Genomic DNA, 21,185 nt, shown 5'->3' on the forward strand with positions numbered 1-21,185 from the left:
ATATTTCTACCCAAACTGTGGAGATAACATTTTATTCAACAAAACCCCTCCAGATGTGAATCCCAGAGTTTGTGTACACAGGACAATCGTAAAGACGGGATATCTTTAAAAATGTTGGTATATCAAAGGAAATTAATCCTAAATACACATCCATATTATCATATCAACATGCATTTTGACGAGTTTGAGACAAATGTGCGTGTAGGAACACGTTCACAGCAGTGAGGGAATATATTGTACTGCACTTGTGTATTTTGCAGTAGGCCACTTACACTTTAATTGACACGTAACGAGAAACAACTATTCACACGAGTCACACGGACATGGTGAGGACATGCAAACTCCACCCAGCAGGGTCGTGCAGCCAATCACCCAATGTTATAGTTTAAACTACCCAGCAGCAGATGGTTATTAGCTCCATCTTTATGCACCACTCATTTTAAACCAACCAAGAGGCCATTGAAGTGTGTTCTTTTGAGGCGGGTCATTCCGCGTGGAGAGTACTAGTAACTATCTGCCAATGTAAATACTGTTGTACTTCTACTGGATGCAGGACTTCTGCTAACACTACAGTTTGCTACTTACGGTTACTAGAAGGAACTCTCATCCTCATAAATGTGGTGTGCTTGTCAGCACCAGGCAGTCCGCCCGCTTAGTGCTGGTTCCGCTGGGCGCCCCTTCCCTCCAGCAGGGCGGGAAGAGGTTTCTGCTTGGGCCTGCGTGATGTCATCAGAATCTGAGCCGCTGGCCTCGTGACGGCACTGTCAGATTAGCAACATAGAAACAAACAGTTTCTCTTTGATAGATTTGTACTCATGTAGATCAGAACGATTCATTACCAGTACCAGATTGGTAAAAGATCAGAGTACTAGTTCAGCCTCTGGTTAGTACAGGTGTGGTCTGAAGACTCCCCAGGACATGGAGACACTACGAGCTGCCGGCAGTCCACCCAGATTGGCTTTGTTCAAAGGGACTTGTCTTCGTGTTCAACCCCTCCTAAGCACCACCATGTCCTAGAGAAATTATATATACGCACGCTGGTCCTTGACATGAAGCGCCTGGCATACTACTACTACTAGTACTACTACTACTAGTACTACTACTACTAGTCCTCATTTAAGCCACCTGACCAGGAGCACAGAGGGAAGGAATTACATGAAACATCTTAATAAAATAAGTTTATTAACAGGTTGAAGAGTAATATTTAAAAGTGCAACATTTCTATATTGACATCATATATCACAAGTTAGATCATGTCAATCAACACAAATAAGAGGCAACCAGTTCCCAGAAGGAGACTTCCATCAGAAGCCCACCTGGTCTCAGGCTTCTAGAAGATGACACCCAGAATCAGCTGGCAGACGCTTTGACAACCAGCTCATTGTGTTTACACACCATGCATGCACACAATAAAGGGATCAAGTCATTGGTTCTACAGAAATGAACAATATTACAGTGAGACAGTACTTGCTGGACGAGGGAACGCAGATACAGAAGAGTTTTCCCCCCGTCACCATTCAGTGTTAATCTCTTTTGCGGATCATCATCTCTATTCTGAATGGTTTCAGTGTTCACAAACAGCTTCATGACTCAGAGCTTTAGAACAGCTCAGTGTGTTATTGTTATTATGGAAGGAACCCCACAGAGAAACCGACGTAATAATAAATCTACCGGAGGCCTCGAGGAAGGGGAGGCCAACTCCCGTTTTGTGATCAATTAACTGACTGACTCTTTGTGTCTTCATGTTGGAAGTGAACTGGAGGTTAAAGAGACGGCACACATCACTTCACATTCTTCACATCGGTTAACGCTCATCTCTGAGCTGCTGGAGCGGCCTCACAGAAGATTTTAATATTTCAGTTATTATGTCGTTTCTCATTGTATTTTATTTTAATACATTTAAATCTTACATCTGAGCATTTTCAGTGACCTCTGAAGTTCCACTGATCAGGTACGGCACCAGAGGCCACTGCTATTTGTGTCGTGTACAACTGGTGATTCAAGTGTAAATGATGCACAGTGCATATGCATATACTGTCTTCACACGTCGAACATCACTTGAAGATGAAACAGAGAAAAGTAACAAGTCCTCAGTCACAGCAAACGCCATCAAATCACTCACGGTTTCAGAGATATGCCGACTCAATCTCTCATCCAAAACAAGTATTACAATAAAGTGTTGCAGGAATGAGTCGGAAAACCCATAAAAGAGTCTGCATATAAAAATATAGAAATACGGTCATAGTCAACACTCACCTCAGGATATTTTAATGCTTTTACTATGACAAAGTACCTAAACGTAAATATCCCTCTCTTGGTTGTTTTTATTTTGTGCAATAATTCAAAATCCAAGATATCAGAAAAAGAGTCCTGAGAGACCGGAGTCTGGAACCACATCAGGACCTCAGGGATCATTGACAATGGAATAAGAAATAATCTACTACAAGCTTTCTATATTTGTATGTTTGGTTCATTCCAGCCAAATTCTAAATAGCCAAAAATTAACAAATATTTGTGCAACAAAAGAACAACATCTCAAACCCCTGAGATGCCAGTGAGAAGCATCAGAGTCTGATTGAAATCATTTTCTATGTTCAAGACGGTTGAAATAAATAATTATTTTACGTTACTTATTTATCATCATTTTTTGGGGGAATATTCGAGAGACTAAAGGTCACCACTCCCCCTGTTCTCATTTGAACTAACCGTTTTCACGTTGTCTTCTTTGTGCACTCTTAACACAAAGAACACATTTTGCGTGGAAGGAAAAAAATGGAAGGTATGGAAGGTTGTTATAGTTTATTATAACATTTTGGGGGCCTGAATGTTGAATAACACATTGCCATTACCTGCATGCCTACAATAATGGTCAATACAATTAATACTGAGTAATGACAGTTTTTCTGGTGTATCTTTGGGTCTATATACCTGCATGCCATTATACTGCTGAGACCTTTGGTCACTATCTGGTTTCTACTTTAGCCTTTCGTAGTGGACCAGCCAGAACCACTGGCTGTGCTGTCTACTCGGCATGTGGAGCTCAGTTTTTTTGGGTTGGACCGGGGGGGGGGAGCAGGTACAGGTTTATCCTGCATGTTGATACGTTTCTTTCCTTCACTGAAACCACCACTGGTAGCGTGTAGAGGCCGTTTGGATCATTTAGCGCTATGCTAACATTGTAGCTGGTCCATCTAAACTCAAAATAATGTCTTCTAGTCACAAAGCATCAGCAAAATGACTGTTCACACACGTACATTTAAACACACGATACTTGATCCTTGTAATTGTCCATTTCTGATCCAACGTTAGTGACGAACAATCAAAGTTCCCTTTGCGCTTGGTGGGAGCACTCCGTGATACCGTCACCGACGTTGGCTCCAAGTCGAGTAAAGCTGAAGATGTGCGAACATGCGTCTGCACACGACGTCACACAACATGTATCAGCTGATTCAGATTAGGAACCTTTGCTGACATTAACAAACTGATATCACAGTTTTCAAATAAGAAACAGCCTGAATCACATTTATTTACAAAGATCTAAAACAACCAGAACCAGAAGCAATCAGCTCACAGACCAGCCCTAAGGTCCATCTTCCTTCTGACCATACAGTGATTTTTATTGTGTGTTAAAACAATCTCTGAGGTGTAATAAATGTTGAGTCTTATTTAGTCATTTCAGGAAGTCTAGCTTCTAACCCGATTCATCCATCTAAAGTGACTTAATGAAAGAAACATATCAGAAGCTAAATGAATGTGTTGTGAGCACGCATGAAAGTTGTGCAAATGTTCCAACATGTTGGGCCATCAAACCTGTTCACACGGGCGCCGCCTGAGCCCCCGTGACGTGGCGCCCTGGTCACACACACCGGACAGAAGGTCTCTTCTCTGCACTGCTGACGTTAACGCTCTTTGTGTTTGCTGTGAAATCTCTCCAACAAGGCTCTCAGGATGTTCCCCGGGATCTGCTGGTGCTGGTCTATCAGAGACTGAACAGCCCGCTGCACCTGCACAGCAGGATTTAATAAAGAATGGAGTCACATTACTGAGGCTCCAGAATTTAAAAAAAAAACACTTGGCTGTCATTGTACTGACCTTCACAAATCCAATAACAGTCAACTTCTAATTCTAACTGCTGGAAGGTGATAAGTGATCAGATTCACTCTCTACGTTGTGACCGAGTTTTTGATCTCTTTCGATGTTTAATGCTCACATGGTATGAGGGGAAGAGAAAAAGAAGGAATACTGACTTTCTCTGCAAGCTCTGCAGCGTTTATGTTGGAGTCGTATGGGATGGGGTCACCCAGGAAAGTCCGAAACTTCACCGGAAATCCACCATAAACAGGAGCAATGGGGAGGCGAAACCTCTCATACAACCATCGGAAAAATCCTGAGCGGGAGAGAGAGAGATAATGAGAGGAAGAGAGAGAGAGGTACGTGTGGACGGATAGTGGGTGCATAGATTGTCCCGTGTCTTCCTGCCTTAGTTCGTGGAGCTTGTGATCTTGTGATTGTTGCTTCTACACTTACTGAGTGTTCCCAGCGATCTGAAGCCTTCCCGCACATTCTGAGTAAACATTGGAATTACCGGCTGGAAGACAGTAAGAGAAAGATTAGAGACACTGCACACTTCTAACATGAAAGTCAAGATGCTGCCATTATAGAGGGAATTATGACCCTACCCTCGCATCGCTCCCTAAATGCTTCTTCTTAATAACGTCTTCTTTTAAATCGCTCCTCGAGCACGAACACATCGGATCAATGGGCATTAAACTGCATAAGAAGCCTATTTATGACTTTGGAAGCATGAACAGGGAAATTGTGCCACTGACATTCAAATAGAACAGACCGTTACATTAACTAATGTTTTTCTTTCTAAAAAGTTTGAAAATTGTACGAACTATTCAAAATCAGAATTGGTGTAAATATATCACATTATGTTTGGACATTTCATGCTGAAAATCTAGATGCTATACTTTTAAAATTTAAGATATATAAATGTAATGTTATTTAAAATGTAAGTTTCAGAGACAGCAGATTGCAGGACGCTCAACGCACCACTTGGGAGTCGATGGCGACCTGGGCGAAGCCGGTGCGTTTGCCCCAGACGAGAGGGTAGGTCTCATCGCTGAACAGAGCCTCCCGCACTCCACCTGGAGAAATCCCCAACAGGTGGCCGCTCCTCAGAGCCCGCACACACTCCTCCTGAGGCCCGTGGATCACGCTGAACACCTCCAGCAGCAACTTGAAACCTGGAGGGACGGGGCGAGAAGAAAGTCATCCTCAAAGCTGCTTACCCTTTATACAGGGTCGTGGGAGGGGGGGGGGGGGGCAGTGCTAGGGTGATGGTGAAGCTAAAACTTGAGATTCATGGGGAAAACTACAAAAATCGAAGTATTTTCTCATAGACTTCCATACAACCAGCGGAGTCCCCCCCTTAAGACATGAAGCATTGGCTTCACTCGCCAGAAGCAGAGGCTGCAGCCTGGTTTCTGTTTGTGTTTGAGGTCAGTTTGAATTATTTTCATTAAAACAACAAACTAACAGGTAAACCAAAACATCTGCACCGAACACGAGGAGATGAGCGGTACTGGTGGAGATCGGCATGCATTGATGAGGGAAGCAGCGCAGGTACCTGGGATCTTGAAGAGTAAGTGGTCAGCTACAGAGTGGCAGGGCCGTCCCTTCTGGATGATAACGTTGGCTAGAAAGTAATAGTAGTCGATGGGAATGGCTCCGTGATAGTAAACTATCAGTGCTGCTCCTTGGTCAGGGATCTTCTCCATGCCATGGATCTCGTAGCCTGGAACACAGAGTGCACGAGGCATATGTGTTATTCCAATAAAAACTGGTCATTTGAATAAATCCAAGCATGTCACTTATGGAATTATTCCATGGATGTATCCGTGTATCTGGTTTTTATGGCTTTTGTTTTGTTTTTCAACCTAGAGTTTCCGCCCTTGTGTCCTGCCTTCGGCCTCGCCCCTCCCCCAGTGGCTGCAGCTCATTTCGGAAATCACAGTGACTGGCATGAAGGCTTGAGAGTTGCCAGGCTCGTGCCTTTGTCTGTCCACAACGTAACATGTATTCATTTATTCTTGACTCTTTGCAAATAACTATATATATATATACATATATATATATATCTATGTTTTATATCACTACCCGTTTGGAGTCAAAAAGGAAATTCAAAATAACGGGAGGATAATGTCCTCAAAGACAGAAACCACACATAAAGACATGTTCAAGAAACAAGATCAAATACACTGACAAACACAACATTGCATCGCTAGAGCAAGGCGGCAGCTGAAGGAAATGCTTTGTGTAGGGAGAGAACCAGGACCCGACTGAGTGTCTCACCATGCCATATGGCTCCATGTCCATCCCACAGGGTAGCCAGGGTCTTCCTGGCTCCGTCCCACAGGTTGTTGCAGTAAGCTTCCCTCAGCTGATTCTTCCTCTGTTAGAAGAAAACATTGGAAAAGATATGGAGGCGAGGACGAGACACGGCAGGAAACATCTGGATGTGTTCAACCACATGGGCCCTGTTTCAGATGGCAGGTGGAGTGAACTCTGAGGAGACTGACCAAAAAGCCCCCGTGGGTGGAGCTCTAGTTCCACCATGGCAACAAGTACTAGGCTCCACTTTAATCCAGCGAGATATGAATGCATATAAGGTGTAAAAAGGCTCATTAATCTCTAAAGGAGACATTTGCTCAATTTAAGACTGATTCTTGTATTTAGTTGAAAAGGATTTGTGCAAACCCACAGCCTTTTCCCAATCGCTACGTGGTCTTCACTTATGAACTGAATCCATTTGGTTCTTGAGCCTTCTAAGCCCGGGACGCCATGAGGAGAACTGCCAGCTAGTTTATCCGAGGTTTGCAAGAACGGAAATGCTGTTAAAAACAGTTCACTACGCGTAAGCTATTTAAATAACTCCCTTTCAAACTACATTGTGCAGCTGCACCATGACCCTGCTCACTTAGAAACATGACACATAGTCTCCGATAGGATCTTGGACAGCTGACATCAACTGTGTGCACAGTCACAGTGTTACGTGTTGATGTGAAAAACAACACGCAGCGGTGTTACTCGGAGCCGAGGGCGACTCGACTCCTGAATGCGTGACCACGTAAACGGGAACTAGTGAACGAGTGACGGGATGAAACGTCCCTGTAGGAGAGAGGAGACATCGAGAAACCCAACGGTTCACATAGTCAATCACCGCGGTAACAGAGCTACTGTTTGAGGAACCCGTCTTTCTGGAGGTGAACAGGCAGAGCTTCCCTCGTCTCCGGCTTAATGGGATCCCTTTTCAATGGTTTGGTCCATAATGCTTCTTCCTCATGTTCACCTTTGTTTAAGCTTCATTTCAACTAATGGTACCAGTCATCAAGGGCAATTAACACATCTGGTCAGCCGTTTTAGTCCCTTCATATATGCCCTTCTCATCATTACATGTCAAATACATTTATTAAATATAAAACCAGACACAGGACTATAACTGATAATATTCAATTACAAAAGCGTATTTACAGATCTACATGTCCTTGTTGCCTCTTCTGGTCTGAACATTTGAACGATGACATGAACTGACTGCAGAGAGTGTTTGCACACCTTGTAGACATGAAGGAAGAGTATGGAGAGGTAAATCAGGATGACGATGACGAAGGGCAGGATGAAGACGACGGCCAGAGGGGTGAAGACCCACAGCAGGTACTCCAAAACACTCAGGTAGTCCTCCCATGCATGGAACACACACACCTGGGGGCCAAAACAGACGGTTCAATCCTCCGGACCGACGCGTCTCAACAACAGGGACAATCATTACTGGTGATGCTTCACCGAGTGACGCTGGCCTCTACTGGTGCTTCGCGGCCCCCTCACAGATATTACAGGTAATATTTCAACGGTACACATTATTTTGGGGTTCACTAAGCGCTCTAGGAATAAAACAGACAAACATCTCCCACGGCGACGCCCCAGCACCTTAACAGCTGTTGTCACATCTGGAAAACAGGCGCATCTTTGGGATTTGGGGGGATTGATCTTTGGCTGTATTTTATCTAGGCGGGTTTTGCCAAGGCTGTGTGAGTCTACACACAAAAAAAAACACATCTGCATACATCTACAACTTCAGTGAGCTGTAGTCACAACCCTGATAATACCAAACAAGTTATTAACAAGTTAATAAGGATGAGATTTCAGGGACCATGGAACCGTGTGGGTCAAACATTTCTGCCTCATAAAACAAAAGCTATGAAGAACAGTGAGAATATGATGTGAATAGACTCTCATGTACTCACGCCATGTTTCAAGTTGGATGTGTTTCTTTTCTGTTCTTGTTGTGTTTGGTACTGCTCTTTGTTTGTGTTTTCTTCTAATGGCGTAAGTCAGGAGTTTCATTTCTAACTGAACTGAAAGCCATCCAGAGAAGCTGGAGGTGAGTAGGTGGGCTTACAAGTCCAGAAAGCCAGCTCACCTCCTGGGCTCTGCCGGACTTCCCTTGAGCAAGAGATCGAATCCCAAACAGCTTGGATTGCAGATTATTTTGCGGCCACGTCACTCTGACAGCTGTGTGTGTGTGTGCGTGCGCGCGTGTGTGTGTGTGTGTGTGTCCATACCAGGAAGGAGAACGTGTCCTCTGCTCCCAGCAGACAGGACTGGTTCCCACTGTCCGACATCGTGGTGGGCGGTCAGCCGGCCTGCATGGGGAGCATCTACACGGGGGGACCTGGAGGAGAGGAACACACCGAGAGCTCGCTCACACGCTCCGTACAGACGAGGCTGTGTTGCTGGAATTCAGATACATCGGAGGCCTTTGGGTTGCTTGTTCTTGAACAACGTACTTTTAGTCACAATAATCATTTGTAAAAGAGAAAAGTAAAGTGTCTGTTTGCGTGGCACGGTAGTCCCGAATCACGACAGCGAGCCCTATTTGTGGCACCGCGTCGAGTGACAGTTGTGTTGCATATGACGTCACCGATGCTTTCTTTGTGTAACGTTACCCTGTGAGCGGCGTACAGGTGCTGTTTTCAAGTCGTCAGCTAACCGGCGTCCCGGTAAGTCGAACAGGAAACCAGTGAGGGAACCAGTGAGGAAACCAGTGAGAGAAACCCTGGGAGGCTACAGCGCGCCTTCAGTGTTTACGTCAGCGAACCGAATTGGACACAGAAGGACGACAGGAGACTTTAGCGTTAGCTTAGATAGCTGCTGGACGCGACCATTACCAAGCAAACCGCTGTTTATTTAAGGTTAGCCAAACTAACATAACATACATTATAACTATTATATTATATATTTGTTAGATAGCAAAGTTGCTGTCTTTAGTTGCGGAACCCTTTAGCTGTGACACCACAGGGTGTTGTGTCCCGGGTAAACAGCAAACCGACAGATGAGTTCCACTCAGCAGCCACAATGATGTAGCTTCCGGTTTGACATATGGACTTCAAGATAAAGGCACAGAAATACAAAGAAATCCTGTTAATAATGTCATATGTTTTATCTTGAAGATAAATAATAATCAATAATAAGATTGCGGGTTCAATACGTATTTAATAAGTCAAAAATATTTTCAAATATAATGTTATTTTCTAACACACGACATACACGCGTTGTATCTTTACATGAGACAGTATATATATATATATATATATATATATATATATATATATATATATATATATATATATATAAATATGTCTACTACATTAATTATGGTATGTTAAAAATATTTACTCGAAGTTTGATACGCTGCACTGCAACTCAGTAAGACTGATCATCGTGATTTCAATTGAATCCAATTACATTTTGTAGGATTTTGTCAAAGGAGACTATCTAAACCAAGTTTTTATTGCTTCTAAATATTTTATTTTCATTTGTCTAATAACAAAACCTCTTTAACGCCTGTATACTGCGCTACCACACTTTTATTCTGAAAAGACGTGCTCGGAAGTATCCTTGGTGTTGCTTCCTGAACGTGTGCTGTGGACATGAAGCTGGCCACGCTGGTCCTGACTCAGAGGTGAACCGTGGACGTGTGTCGTCATGATGCTGGAGAGGAGCAGGGTCACGGTGGTGGCGGACATATTCTTTAGCAGGAGACTGGAGGAGGAGGAGGAAGAGGAGGGAATCCACTGTCGCTGCTCCAGAGCCTTCGTGCAGTGAGTCTCTCACATGGGATTGTGTCCTTCCGCAGGAGTGACGCCGAGTGCGAAAAGTGGTCGGTGGCAGGTTCCTTTGCCTTAACGGCAGGTTGCGGGGGTCGGTGGTAGTTTGCAGGGGTCGGTGGTTGGTTGCGGGGGTCGGTTGCGGTGGTCCGCATTTCGAAATGAAATGTGCCTCTATTTAATGTGTTACGGTAAAATGGCGTACAGCAAAGTGTCATATCCCAATCTTTGAACTGTCTTTAAACCAGATCCAAAAATGATAACACTCTGCTTTATCTTGATCTTATTTCATGTTGACCTCATATGTGCTCACGTACATTTCCATGAAATATTACTGTATAGGTTTTGAGAAAAGTAAAGATGAAATCAATAATAATGACATGATATTTGTCTTTTTTCAATCTTTGAACTGTCTTTAAACCAGATCCAAAATTTGTAAGTCTGCTTTCACTTGATCCTAGTTCATGTTGACATTGATATGTGTTATAGTCAATATTTTTCTTTATGTTGTACAGTAAAAATGTAATCCCTGATCTATAAAACATTTATTAAGGTTTAATCATACATTCATTATTGAGATTTGGCTATTTAGATATTCTAACTCAATCGGTAGTTTACAATATGGTATAGACATTCATGGTCACACATACTGTGAAGGTATTTATTATGAACAGTATGGACTAAGGGTTAAAAGCTTATATTGTAATTTCACATACGCATAAACAGAAGGCCCACATGGAGGATGACACGGCGAAGGTACTCATGATCTTCAATTTCAATTAATTTGAAAGAAAATGTATTTAGCCCTGGTGGCACGATGGTGTGGTTGCCCTGCGATTGGCTGGTGACCCGTCCAGGGTGAACCCCGTCTATCAAAGTTGGCTGGGACAGACTCCAGCCCCCCTGCGCAGGATAAGCCGTTTGACGATGGATGGATGGATGTTTAACCCTGATGTCAATTTGACCCCATTCAATGTTTAATGTCTCTAAATAGATCATTAACGTCACATTTTACTGTAAAGGCTGGCGCATGCTTCTGCGTCTTTACGCCGTCGTGTCGACCCCCCCGTGCATCGCCACTGCTGCTTTTCATCTTGGACACATTTGTCCCGTATTTTCTTCCACATCTTTGTGCACCTCTCGACCGGCAAACCGACGTTTGCGGTGATCTCCCTCCGTGAATCAGAGGCCATCCTCAACATGAACTACGATCAAGTGAAAGCAGAGTGTTACTAATGTTGGATCTGGTTTAAAGACAGTTCAAAGATTGGGATCTGACACCTTAAATAGAGGCACATTTCATTTTGAAATGCGGTCCACATGACCGTGGTCGGTGGTAGTTTGCGGGGGTCGGAGGTCGGTGGTAGTTTGCGGGGGTCGGATCCTTTGTCAGATCGGCATAAGCCGATCTCAGTTGGGTATTTAGTGACATGCAAATACTATGTGACGTTAAATGAGTATCTTTGTGACCGTGGGTTTGCTGTACATGTTTTTTTCTAACTTTATTGACAATCTAGCAGATCACAGTGACCTGCAAGTAGCGCAGCGTCTTAAATAAAGTGATGTACGTCTTAATGCGCGGCCTCAGTAATGAACACAAAGGGATTCTGTATTTATTGAGTCCGAAACGGGTCATTTGACCAATGTTTTGATAACCGACCGACCCCCCGCAAACTACCACCGACCACCGCAACCTGCCGTTAAGGCAAAGGAACCTTCCACCGACCACTTTTCGCACTCGGCCTTACTGTCCCGCAGTCTTTGACATGAGTGTGTGTGATGAGTGTGTGTGTGTGATGCCCCACCCTCTGCGTTCTTTGCTGCAGGGATCGCGAGCTCTATCGCTCTGATAACCGATTGCTCTCCTTCGATCCGGCAGACACTAAAGTCCGAGGTATGCTAAACAATGTCACGTGTAACATTCAGAAAAGATGGAGGTATGAGTCCATTTGAGCCCCGTTTCCCCTCCACTTCCAGAAGCTGATGATGATGATGATGAAGAGGAGGAGGAGGAGGTAGTAGTAGACGAAGAGCAGGAGGAGGTGTTGGATGAAGAGGCCCAGCTGATGGCCAGCATGGGTCTGCCTGTGGCCTTTGTGTGCTCCTCTGACAAGCGGAGAGGGGTAAGTGGTCCCTTCTGTGTCCTCTGCTGTCTCAGTCCCCTCCTGAGAGGCAGAACCAAGCGTAAAGGAGGAGCACTTCCTGCCGCTGAGGCGCTGTGTTTGCTCATGTGACAGGGGAGGAGGTCGAGCAGGAAGGCTGCATCATGCCGGGCAGAGTCCGCTGAAGAGGAGGAAGATGATCCACAGGTTGACCCCAAAGTTAAGACCGTTAACTTCTCGCCATCAAAGACGTGGAGTAGATCCACAGAGGGCGATTCCTTCAAACGGGGAATGAACCGTGAAGCAAGCAGCTCGACCGGGCTCCTCACAAGTACGCAGTGGGCGAAATGCTTAGCATACATGTGTGTACGTCACTCTTTGAGACGCAAAAAAAGAAATTCAGCATTTTCACGTGTCACGTGGTTTCTAGGCAACAGGAGGCTCACTTCTGTCATTATTTATTCTTCAAGGTGGGTTGGAACTTCTTCAGTGACGATATTTTTGATTGTTTTTTTTAACCGCCTCCCAAAAAAAAAAGATGAATGAAGTGAAATATTGTTCCCTTCACGCAGTGCGTTTTGTGCTTCTGGGTTATTGCTTTCAGATTCATTTAAAGGTCCCATATTGTAGTAAGTGAGATGTCCATCTCTTTCATTGTCATAAAACACGTCTAGGTGCTTCATGAATACTGTGAAGTATGAAAAAGCTGAATCCACAGAGAAAGTCACTCCGCCTCCGTGAGGTTGTGACTTCACAACTATACAGTCGGACCGTGTAGGGAAACACTGTGTTCAGGTTGTTGATATGTACATATTATTACCATGTGTTCAGTGTGCGCCCTTTGGTTTTTCCACCTAGTTGATGTGAGGGAGGTGTGTGATCCACCAGAAGAAGGTGCAGGAGGGGCCCAAGCTGCTTGCTGGGAGACCTACTGGGGTAACAAGGACATGAGACCCTCATGGGTCTACATTCAATGTACAGATATGTTTCACACATTGTGTATATATACATATGATACAGATTTATTCTTCTTCTTCTATTTCTCTGTGCAGCTCAGCAGGGAGAAGCTCTGCTGTGGAGCAGCTGGCTGGAGAAACATCCAGAGACCGATCCAGGAGCACTGGCTGCAGAGTGGGACAAACACGCCGCTGAGACCTACTACTCTTACTGGGAGCAGTACTCCTACTGGTCGGCACTGGGCTGGACCACTGACCAGTCTGTCTGTAGAGGGAACCCTGAGGGAGAAGCAGCAGCAGTGAGTGATAAAGACACAAGCTCCGATACCCAAAGGTATGGACGGACTGTGGCTGAGAGCCGGCAGACAAATAAAGGAGAAGCCGAGGCTCTTGGCGCCGACGAGGATTTGAACCATCTGCTTGGACTGAAGTGCACCTTGGAAGCAGGCGGGAGATCTGTGGGTGACTCACAGACGCTCTGTGACTCCGATCCTCCTTCTGACGGGGGCAACGATCGCAAGAGAGCTGCAGCCTCCTCCCAGCAGAGCCCGGCCCAACGCACAGGTAAACGATCTGTGAGCCCTTTGCAACCATTGAAACCCCAAATGGCATCTGAAACTCTTCATGCACTGGGAAACGGTCGTGCTGTGTTTATTGACTCCACCAGACGTCAAATGATGTCCTGGCATGTCTATTGGTTGACCTGGGTTGACAGTCAATGAATCAAATGATCCATCAAACGTTGCAGGACTTTATTAAGCCCATCCAATCATTTCCTTCCGCGTGGATTTATGGATTCCTAGTTCTGCTAGCTGTTGGCTCTGCTAGCTGTTGTCTAGCTGTTGGCTCTGCTAGCTGTTGTCTCTGCAAGCTGTTGTCTCTGCTAGCTGTTGGCTCTGCTAGCTGTTGGATCTGCTAGCTGTTGTCTGTGCTAGCTGTTGGCTCTGCTAGCTGTTGGCTCTGCTAGCTGTTGTCTAGCTGTTGGCTCTGCTAGCTGTTGTCTCTGCTAGATGTTGGCTCTGCTAGATGTTGTCTGTGCTAGCTGTTGTCTCTGCTAGATGTTGGCTCTGCAAGCTGTTGTCTCTGCTAGCTGTTGTCTCTGCTAGCTGTTGGCTCTGCTAGCTGTTGGATCTGCTAGCTGTTGTCTGTGCTAGCTGTTGGCTCTGCTAGCTGTTGGCTCTGCTAGCTGTTGTCTAGCTGTTGGCTCTGCTAGCTGTTGTCTCTGCTAGATGTTGGCTCTGCTAGATGTTGTCTGTGCTAGCTGTTGTCTGTGCTAGCTGTTGTCTCTGCTAGATGTTGTCTGTGCTAGCTGTTGTCTCTGCTAGCTGTTGTCTCTGCTAGCTGTTGTCTCTGCTAGCTGTTGGCTCTGCTAGCTGTTGGCTCTGCTAGCTGTTGGCTCTGCTAGCGCTATTAGCTGTATTAGTTGTAGTGAGGTGTCTGAATATCTCGCTATGTTTGGACTCAGATTCCCAGCAGGCCGCTGGCCGCCCTCACCGAGGGAACGGCTCACAGGATAAGACGCCGGGTAGAGAAACGGATGAGGACGAGGACAAACCCCCTGCAGGGGGACACGTCAAAGTCAAACGCAGGCAAGTCTGTGTTTATGTCCAGTGGATCTTTTGATTTTCCTTTTTTTTTTAAAGGAACAGGGTTTTTTTTTTATACCCTTGTTGCTTTGTGTGTGTTTGGGGCCTGTTTCAGTGTTGTCAAATCAACTTATTTTGAATATTCCAAATTCATAAAAAATGGGTTAAAAAAAACAACCTATTTCTGCTACACATAATCAGGTAAATGGCAATAAGCCGTAAAATCCCACAAACAGCCTGTCCCTTTTGGGATTTCTCACCTTAAAGGTGGGGACAATCACGGCTCTGCAGGGACAGCAAATGTGGAACAGAAATAAACTCTTTCTAGTAGATTTCCATGAGATCGTTGATGAAGCAAATAAGCATCAATGAGAAAATGTAACATGCTACGAGATCCTGCTAAAATGATGTAGATTTGAAAAGTCTGTTTCATCAGCAGTAGTGTGTGTTTACAGTCATGAGCTGGACGTGGAGGAGACTCCACATCTGAGCCCCGAGGAAGCTTGGAGCAAACTGGGACTCAAACACAACCCGGAGCCGCTGTAAGTCCAACTGTTTTTCTTCTGGTGGTTCTGGTGAGAAACTGTCTGCTGCAGGGCGTCCGAGGCAACAGATGGTGCAATTAAAACCAACTCAATATTTAATCTATAACGAAACCTAAAACAAAACCCAGTGCACTCCGACACAGATCCAATTTAATAGAGCATCAATGGGCGTCGTCCAGCTCAGCTGCCCGACACAATCCCAAAGACCAAAAATCATTTTGGTGTATTTGCCCTGAATCCCATCGTACTTTCTGCACTATTGCGCAACATGTGTAATGTCTGAAAAGAGAAGCAGTTTAAAGCTATTTGAATGCTTTTACAATTCTGTTTGTTCACGCAAAAAAAGCACAGACTAGAGAGACTTCCACATCAAAGGTCAGCGTAGTCTCCTCCTCCTCCTCCTCTTCCTCCTTCTCCTCACAAATTAATGACCTTTTTTGGGGCTTTGTCATTTTCAAAACCGGAGAGATTTAATATTTCAGGGGTCTCTCATTTCTGTGTCAAATAGCTCTAATAACTATAACTTTAACACCATTTGCCTCCAGTACTCGTGCTCGTCCCTGCCTGCAGCTTTAGTTGTCTCCAAAGGGAGGAAGGAGTGAAGGTCCAATCTGCAACCTCCCCATAGATGCCACTGATCTCTACACACACTCGTTTTTAGTCTCATGTTTCATGCTAACCGGTATCCCGGACGTCTGTGTGTGTGTGTGTGACGTGATGTGTACACATGTTGGATGCAGTGGGTGTCTTTGTGGTTAAGCTTGTGTTTCTGTTCATGTCTCAGGTTCCACAGTGTGTTGAGCTTCAGAGGCAATGTTGCCGATCAGAAGCAGCGCTGGGCTAAAAGAGCCGTCCACAGCGTTCCCAAACACACCAGGTTCTCTGAGAGCAGCAGCGCCCTCTGCAAGGTACCGTCTGTAGGACCGGGCTCCGCTCTGTCTATGACATTTGGTGTACATAGAGATTTACAAATGACTCCCTTGGAGATTTTTTTTTTATTTTGCTTTCATAGCATTAAACGCCACTCAAAGCAGTCTTCTGTACTGTTGTGATGAAATGTTTACATTTTGACTGTGGTCTGTCCGAGGTGAAGCAAAAACAGGAACTTGTTGTCTAATCATCAGTTGTTGTCTGAACTTAAGACCGGAGGACATGGATAAGCCAATATTGACACAAAACCCCGACACTGAAGCCTTTCCATAAAGCGCGGGTTGATCTTCTCCTCTTTCCTCTTCGTAAAGAAGAACTGTGTAGTTCTATTGCAGCCTACTATATATACGCTAATGGCGCTGTTGTTGATGACGGCTGGGCCTTCATGTGGTGTTGTCTCATACCATCAGGAAAGGAAAGCAGCGGAATGTTTCTTTATTTGTTGGTTTGAATCATATATTTGTCTCACAGGTCAAAAACTTCCTTAAACAGAACCAGGGAGAGACACAGATTAGTGAGCAGGGAGGAGAGAGCACGCAGCAATCGGAGGACATCACGAGTGAGGAAGAGCAGAGGAGGAAGACGAGAAGTGAAGAGGAAGGAGGGGAAGAGCCTGTGGAAAGAGACACTTCTGGTAGGCCGTCAAGTAAGGAAGCAGGAAGGACCCTCCCCTCGGCAACTGTGGACAGCGAGAAAGCGGAAGACGAGGAGGACGAGGAGGAGCAGCCCGGGAGACCGTTACCGTGTCTACTCATGCCGGACTTTCTCATGTGTGACGCACGTGAAGGCAGCAGTGGTAAGCGTGACATCTGCCACGTGGCTCTGATTGGTCTCCTAAGAAACAAAGACAACCCTGGTGAGGATCGGGCCAGTTTTTTAATGTGTGTGTGTGTGTGTGTGTGTGTGTGTGTGTGTGTGTGTGTGTGTGTGTGTGTGTGTGCGCGTGCGCGCAGACTTGGGTGATAAAAATATAAAGAAACCAAAGAAAAAGAAGGGCAAGCGAGGGAGGAGGCAGCCGGTCCCGGCCGAGATGGCAGCAGAACCCGAGCTGGCTAAATACTGGGCCCAGCGCTACAGACTCTTCTCCCGCTACGATGAAGGGATTCGACTGGACCGAGGTCGGTCCGTCACTCTAGTGGTCCGCCTGTGGGAGGGAGTGACCTGCGGTGACCCGTCTCCCCTGGTTACTGACGTTCAGCCTCTTTGTGTCTTCAGAGGGCTGGTTCTCTGTGACGCCGGAGAGGATCGCCGAGCACATCGCCCTGCGGGTGGAGCACAGCTTCCCCGACTGCCAGCTGGTAATAGACGCCTTCTGCGGCGTGGGAGGAAACGCCATCCAGTTCGCCCTCGCTGGAAAGCGAGGTGAGGCCAGTGTGTGCCTGCGTTCACTTCTTTCAGGGCGTGTGATCGCCGGGGACATCGTTCTCAGTAGCTGTGGTTGACTGACACATAGACAATATTATTATAGTACCATCTCATCGTCTGCTGGGCTACCTACTCTGCTCTTGTGATGGCTTCTACAATCTGAGTTAACTCTAATTCTATAATGGCTTTATCAAGTAATCTAGTAAAAATAGATCCTTCAGATATTGTGACTAAGCTACATGGGCTCTGTTTTGAACACATTCACTGGGACCAACCTGTTTTATAGTATTAGTATTGCTGAGGTTGGGCCACCTTTTGTGCTGAAGAACATAGTTGGTTCATTTAAGATTCATGACCAAATTACTAAATGCACACATACACGGTTGACCTGCCATCTCCCTTGAAGACCTCCTTTTCCTCCAAAGAACACACAAAATGTCTCTTTGCGGAAACACAAACATTTTAAATGAAGATTTAGTAAGAAACAAAAAAATGCAATCACTCAGTTGTATGAGCATATCAGAAGTTGTCTTTCATCTGCAATCTGGTGGTATTTAACATTGTGATGAGTAATAATAAATCCTCAAAATGCATGTGTAAAAAAAATGAAACCGGTCCTGCTAGGAAATGGAGAAGTGCCCAGAATCAGACTTCCTTGATAAACTCGTTAAGATTCATTATTCAATACTCTGATCGCCGATTATTTTCATTCTACCTCGTGTCTTCGAGTCTTCCACACCTGTTCTTGCTTTATCATTTTCTATCCCCTTGTTCCGTTGGTAGAAGATTACAAATATTCATCTCGGAAACATGCTGTGATTTTCCATCCAGGGATCTCTAATGGAAGATTGGCAATGGTACAATCATTATAAGGTGGCGAGGTAGAACACGGTGTGCTCACTGTCCCTTTCTACTGCAGTCCTGGCCGTTGATATCGACCCGGTGCGGTTGGACTTGGCTCGGCACAACGCAACGGTTTACAACGTGGCCGACCGGATCGACTTCCTGCAAGGGGACTTCCTTCAACTGGCTCCCCGTCTCCATGGCGATGTGGTCTTCCTATCACCACCATGGGGAGGGCCGGACTACCTGACCGCTGAGGTGTTTGACATCAAGACCATGATGCAGCCTGATGGATATCCTTTGACGTAGACACTAGTTAGACCACGATGCAGCCTGATGGATTTCCTTTGATTTAGACACTAGTTAGACCACGATGCAGCCTGATGGATTTCCTTTGATTTAGACACTAGTTAGACCACGATGCAGCCTGATGGATTTCCTTTGATTTAGACACTAGTTAGACCACGATGCAGCCTGATGGATTTCCTTTGATTTAGATACTAGTTAGACCACGATGCAGCCTGATGGATTTCCTTTGATTTAGACACTAGTTAGACCACGATGCAGCCTGATGGATTTCCTTTGATTTAGACACTAGTTAGACCACGATGCAGCCTGATGGATTTCCTTTGATTTAGACACTAGTTAGACCACGATGCAGCCTGATGGATTTCCTTTGATTTAGACACTAGTTAGACCACGATGCAGCCTGATGGATTTCCTTTGATTTAGACACTAGTTAGACCATGATGCAGCCTGATGGATTTCCTTTGATGTAGACACTAGTTAGACCACGATGCAGCCTGATGGATTTCCTTTGATTTAGACACTAGTTAGACCACGATGCAGCCTGATGGATTTGCAGCTACAATTTGAGATTCAATTAAAAAGCAAATGTTATGTTTACATGCAATAATCTTTTCCCCCTTAACGGTAGACACATTTGAGATATTCCGCCTGGCCAAACTGATTTCAGACAACATAGTGTACTTTCTGCCTCGCAATGCCGACATGGATCAGGTCTGTATGTTCAGTACTCATTCACAGGATGGCCGTTTTGGTTTTGCATACCAACACTGACTTAATCATCTCTGTGGTCGAGACCCTGGGAGGAGATTTGGAGAGAGTGTTTGTTAATTGGCTGCTTCTTATTGGTCAGAGCTAGAACACCTCCTTCAGATTAGGACACCCAGGTGTCCCTCAAACGTCTGCTCCTGCTCCACCACAAGCAGCCGTTTGCCAAGCCTTGTGGTGTTCTTTCTCTTTTGCAAATTTTACAGTTGAACAGTTTCAGATTAATATTTTGATGTATTTATTCTATCTAAATAATATTTTTGGGAAATTATGAAAATAACATTGGAATACATTGTATGGTTGAATAGCACACTGGATCATTCAGGTGTAGGCCTCATGTGGATGATGCATCCTCTCCACGTCCGTCTGTCCACAGATCGCCTCTCTGGCTGGTCCAGGAGGGAAGGTGGAAGTGGAGCAGAACATCCTCAACAACAAGCTGAAGACTGTGACCGCTTACTTTGGCAGCTTGATAAGCCCGTAACGCACGGACCAATCAGATCTGATGATCAAGTTATACTAGGACCAACCTGCCTGTTTGAGATGAAGGAATACTATGTGTCACCAAGTATTACCTTAAGTTCTGTTTCAGTCTAGATGACATCACAACTTTCAAATGTCTGTTTAACGTGTCGTTCCACGTTAGCAGGCCTGCACCAGCAAGAGATTTTTTTACATAAGTGTTTTAAATGGCAAGCTTTTAGCCAGGCTGCAAACCTAGATAATATTGCATTATATTTTCTGTTTCTTGTTGTATAAAGCCAGTAATTGGTTTGTCCCCTCTGGGCCACATTGAAAACCTCCATATATTCACAAAAGAAACAATTAATTCACAAAATAAACCATTCTTATTAACATTAGTTATGCCATTTTGCCGTTACATTACCTCATAAATGCTCCACACTGGCCCTACTAAGTTGTCACTTCAAAAATCCTTTTAAAAATCACAATTTTAAGACATGTTTTTTTATTGTGCATTACAGCTAATAAATATTTTTTCACAATGTTGTTTCTTGTCATCTTCATTTTGATATGAAAACGTGTCACTGCAGCGTTTGAGTTAGCTTAAACGTAAGAGCAGAAACATTTAGAATTTTTGTTTAAGTAACTTTGGTTTTGAATATATATATATATATATCGCTAAGAATAATCATTTTCTTTTAAAGACATATTCTCATCCTCATTGTTTTGGGCCAGATTCTTATCAGTGTGATATCTGAACTGTGCCAACATACATCTGTCAGATAATACCTTCAGTAGAAGTCACTTTTTACAGGTGTTTCTGGTGATGACAACTTTGTTTTAATATGCCTCTAGTTTAATAACATACACGTCATTTGACATTGATATTTCTTTTTCTCTAATAGTGCACATGTGTAGAAGCCATAATTCAAACTTCATTAGCAGCTGGGGGAGTTTTCTGTGTGCGACTTATATTCCTTTTTAGTTGTTTATTTTGTATGACTTTTTCTGTACTAATTCCTCCCAAATTTCAGCCTTTTGCAGAAAATGTCTAGTATCTAATATCTGATATCTATACGAGTTCACCCATCTGTCCACACGCACGCTGAGTGATTTCGCTTCTAGTGCAGTCTCTACACTACATTTGGAATAA

General features: G+C 44.6%; 2 protein-coding genes across 5 annotated transcripts; one reads left to right on the plus strand and one right to left on the minus strand.

The window, feature by feature from the left end:
- Positions 1-1,165: 1,165 nt before the first annotated feature.
- Positions 1,166-9,414, minus strand: tmem68 (transmembrane protein 68). 2 transcript variants are annotated; one of them, XR_013467074.1, is made up of 9 exons: positions 9,009-9,414; positions 8,625-8,734; positions 7,618-7,764; positions 6,358-6,457; positions 5,633-5,800; positions 5,056-5,249; positions 4,480-4,588; positions 4,248-4,387; positions 1,166-4,004 (listed from the first exon to the last, which is right to left on the minus strand). XR_013467074.1 is itself a non-coding variant. In XM_040170322.2 (9 exons), the coding sequence occupies exons 2-9, from the start codon at positions 8,682-8,684 to the stop codon at positions 3,900-3,902; spliced, it is 975 nt and encodes a 324-aa protein (XP_040026256.1). In that variant the 5' UTR covers positions 8,685-8,734; positions 9,009-9,414; the 3' UTR covers positions 1,166-3,899. The 2 variants fall into 2 exon arrangements, 1 of the variants encoding a protein (XP_040026256.1); XM_040170322.2 differs by having other exon boundaries at positions 4,528-4,588.
- On the plus strand, positions 8,922-20,574 carry tgs1 (trimethylguanosine synthase 1). Of its 3 annotated transcripts, none has more exons than XM_040170299.2 (16): positions 8,922-9,062; positions 9,943-10,163; positions 11,996-12,063; positions 12,147-12,292; positions 12,407-12,602; positions 13,130-13,207; positions 13,324-13,791; positions 14,693-14,816; positions 15,269-15,355; positions 16,143-16,266; positions 16,760-17,084; positions 17,242-17,406; positions 17,504-17,650; positions 18,573-18,789; positions 19,438-19,516; positions 19,947-20,574. In XM_040170299.2, the coding sequence occupies exons 2-16, from the start codon at positions 10,048-10,050 to the stop codon at positions 20,052-20,054; spliced, it is 2,448 nt and encodes an 815-aa protein (XP_040026233.2). In that variant the 5' UTR covers positions 8,922-9,062; positions 9,943-10,047; the 3' UTR covers positions 20,055-20,574. The 3 variants fall into 3 exon arrangements, with proteins under 3 accessions (XP_040026233.2, XP_077954943.1, XP_040026229.2); XM_078098817.1 differs by having other exon boundaries at positions 12,407-12,489; positions 13,128-13,207; XM_040170295.2 differs by lacking the exon at positions 8,922-9,062 and adding an exon at positions 9,116-9,254.
- The last annotated feature ends 611 nt before the right edge of the window (positions 20,575-21,185 follow it).

This window comes from Gasterosteus aculeatus, chromosome 3, assembly GCF_964276395.1.
Source record: "Gasterosteus aculeatus chromosome 3, fGasAcu3.hap1.1, whole genome shotgun sequence".
Taxonomy (NCBI): Eukaryota; Metazoa; Chordata; class Actinopteri; order Perciformes; family Gasterosteidae; genus Gasterosteus; species Gasterosteus aculeatus.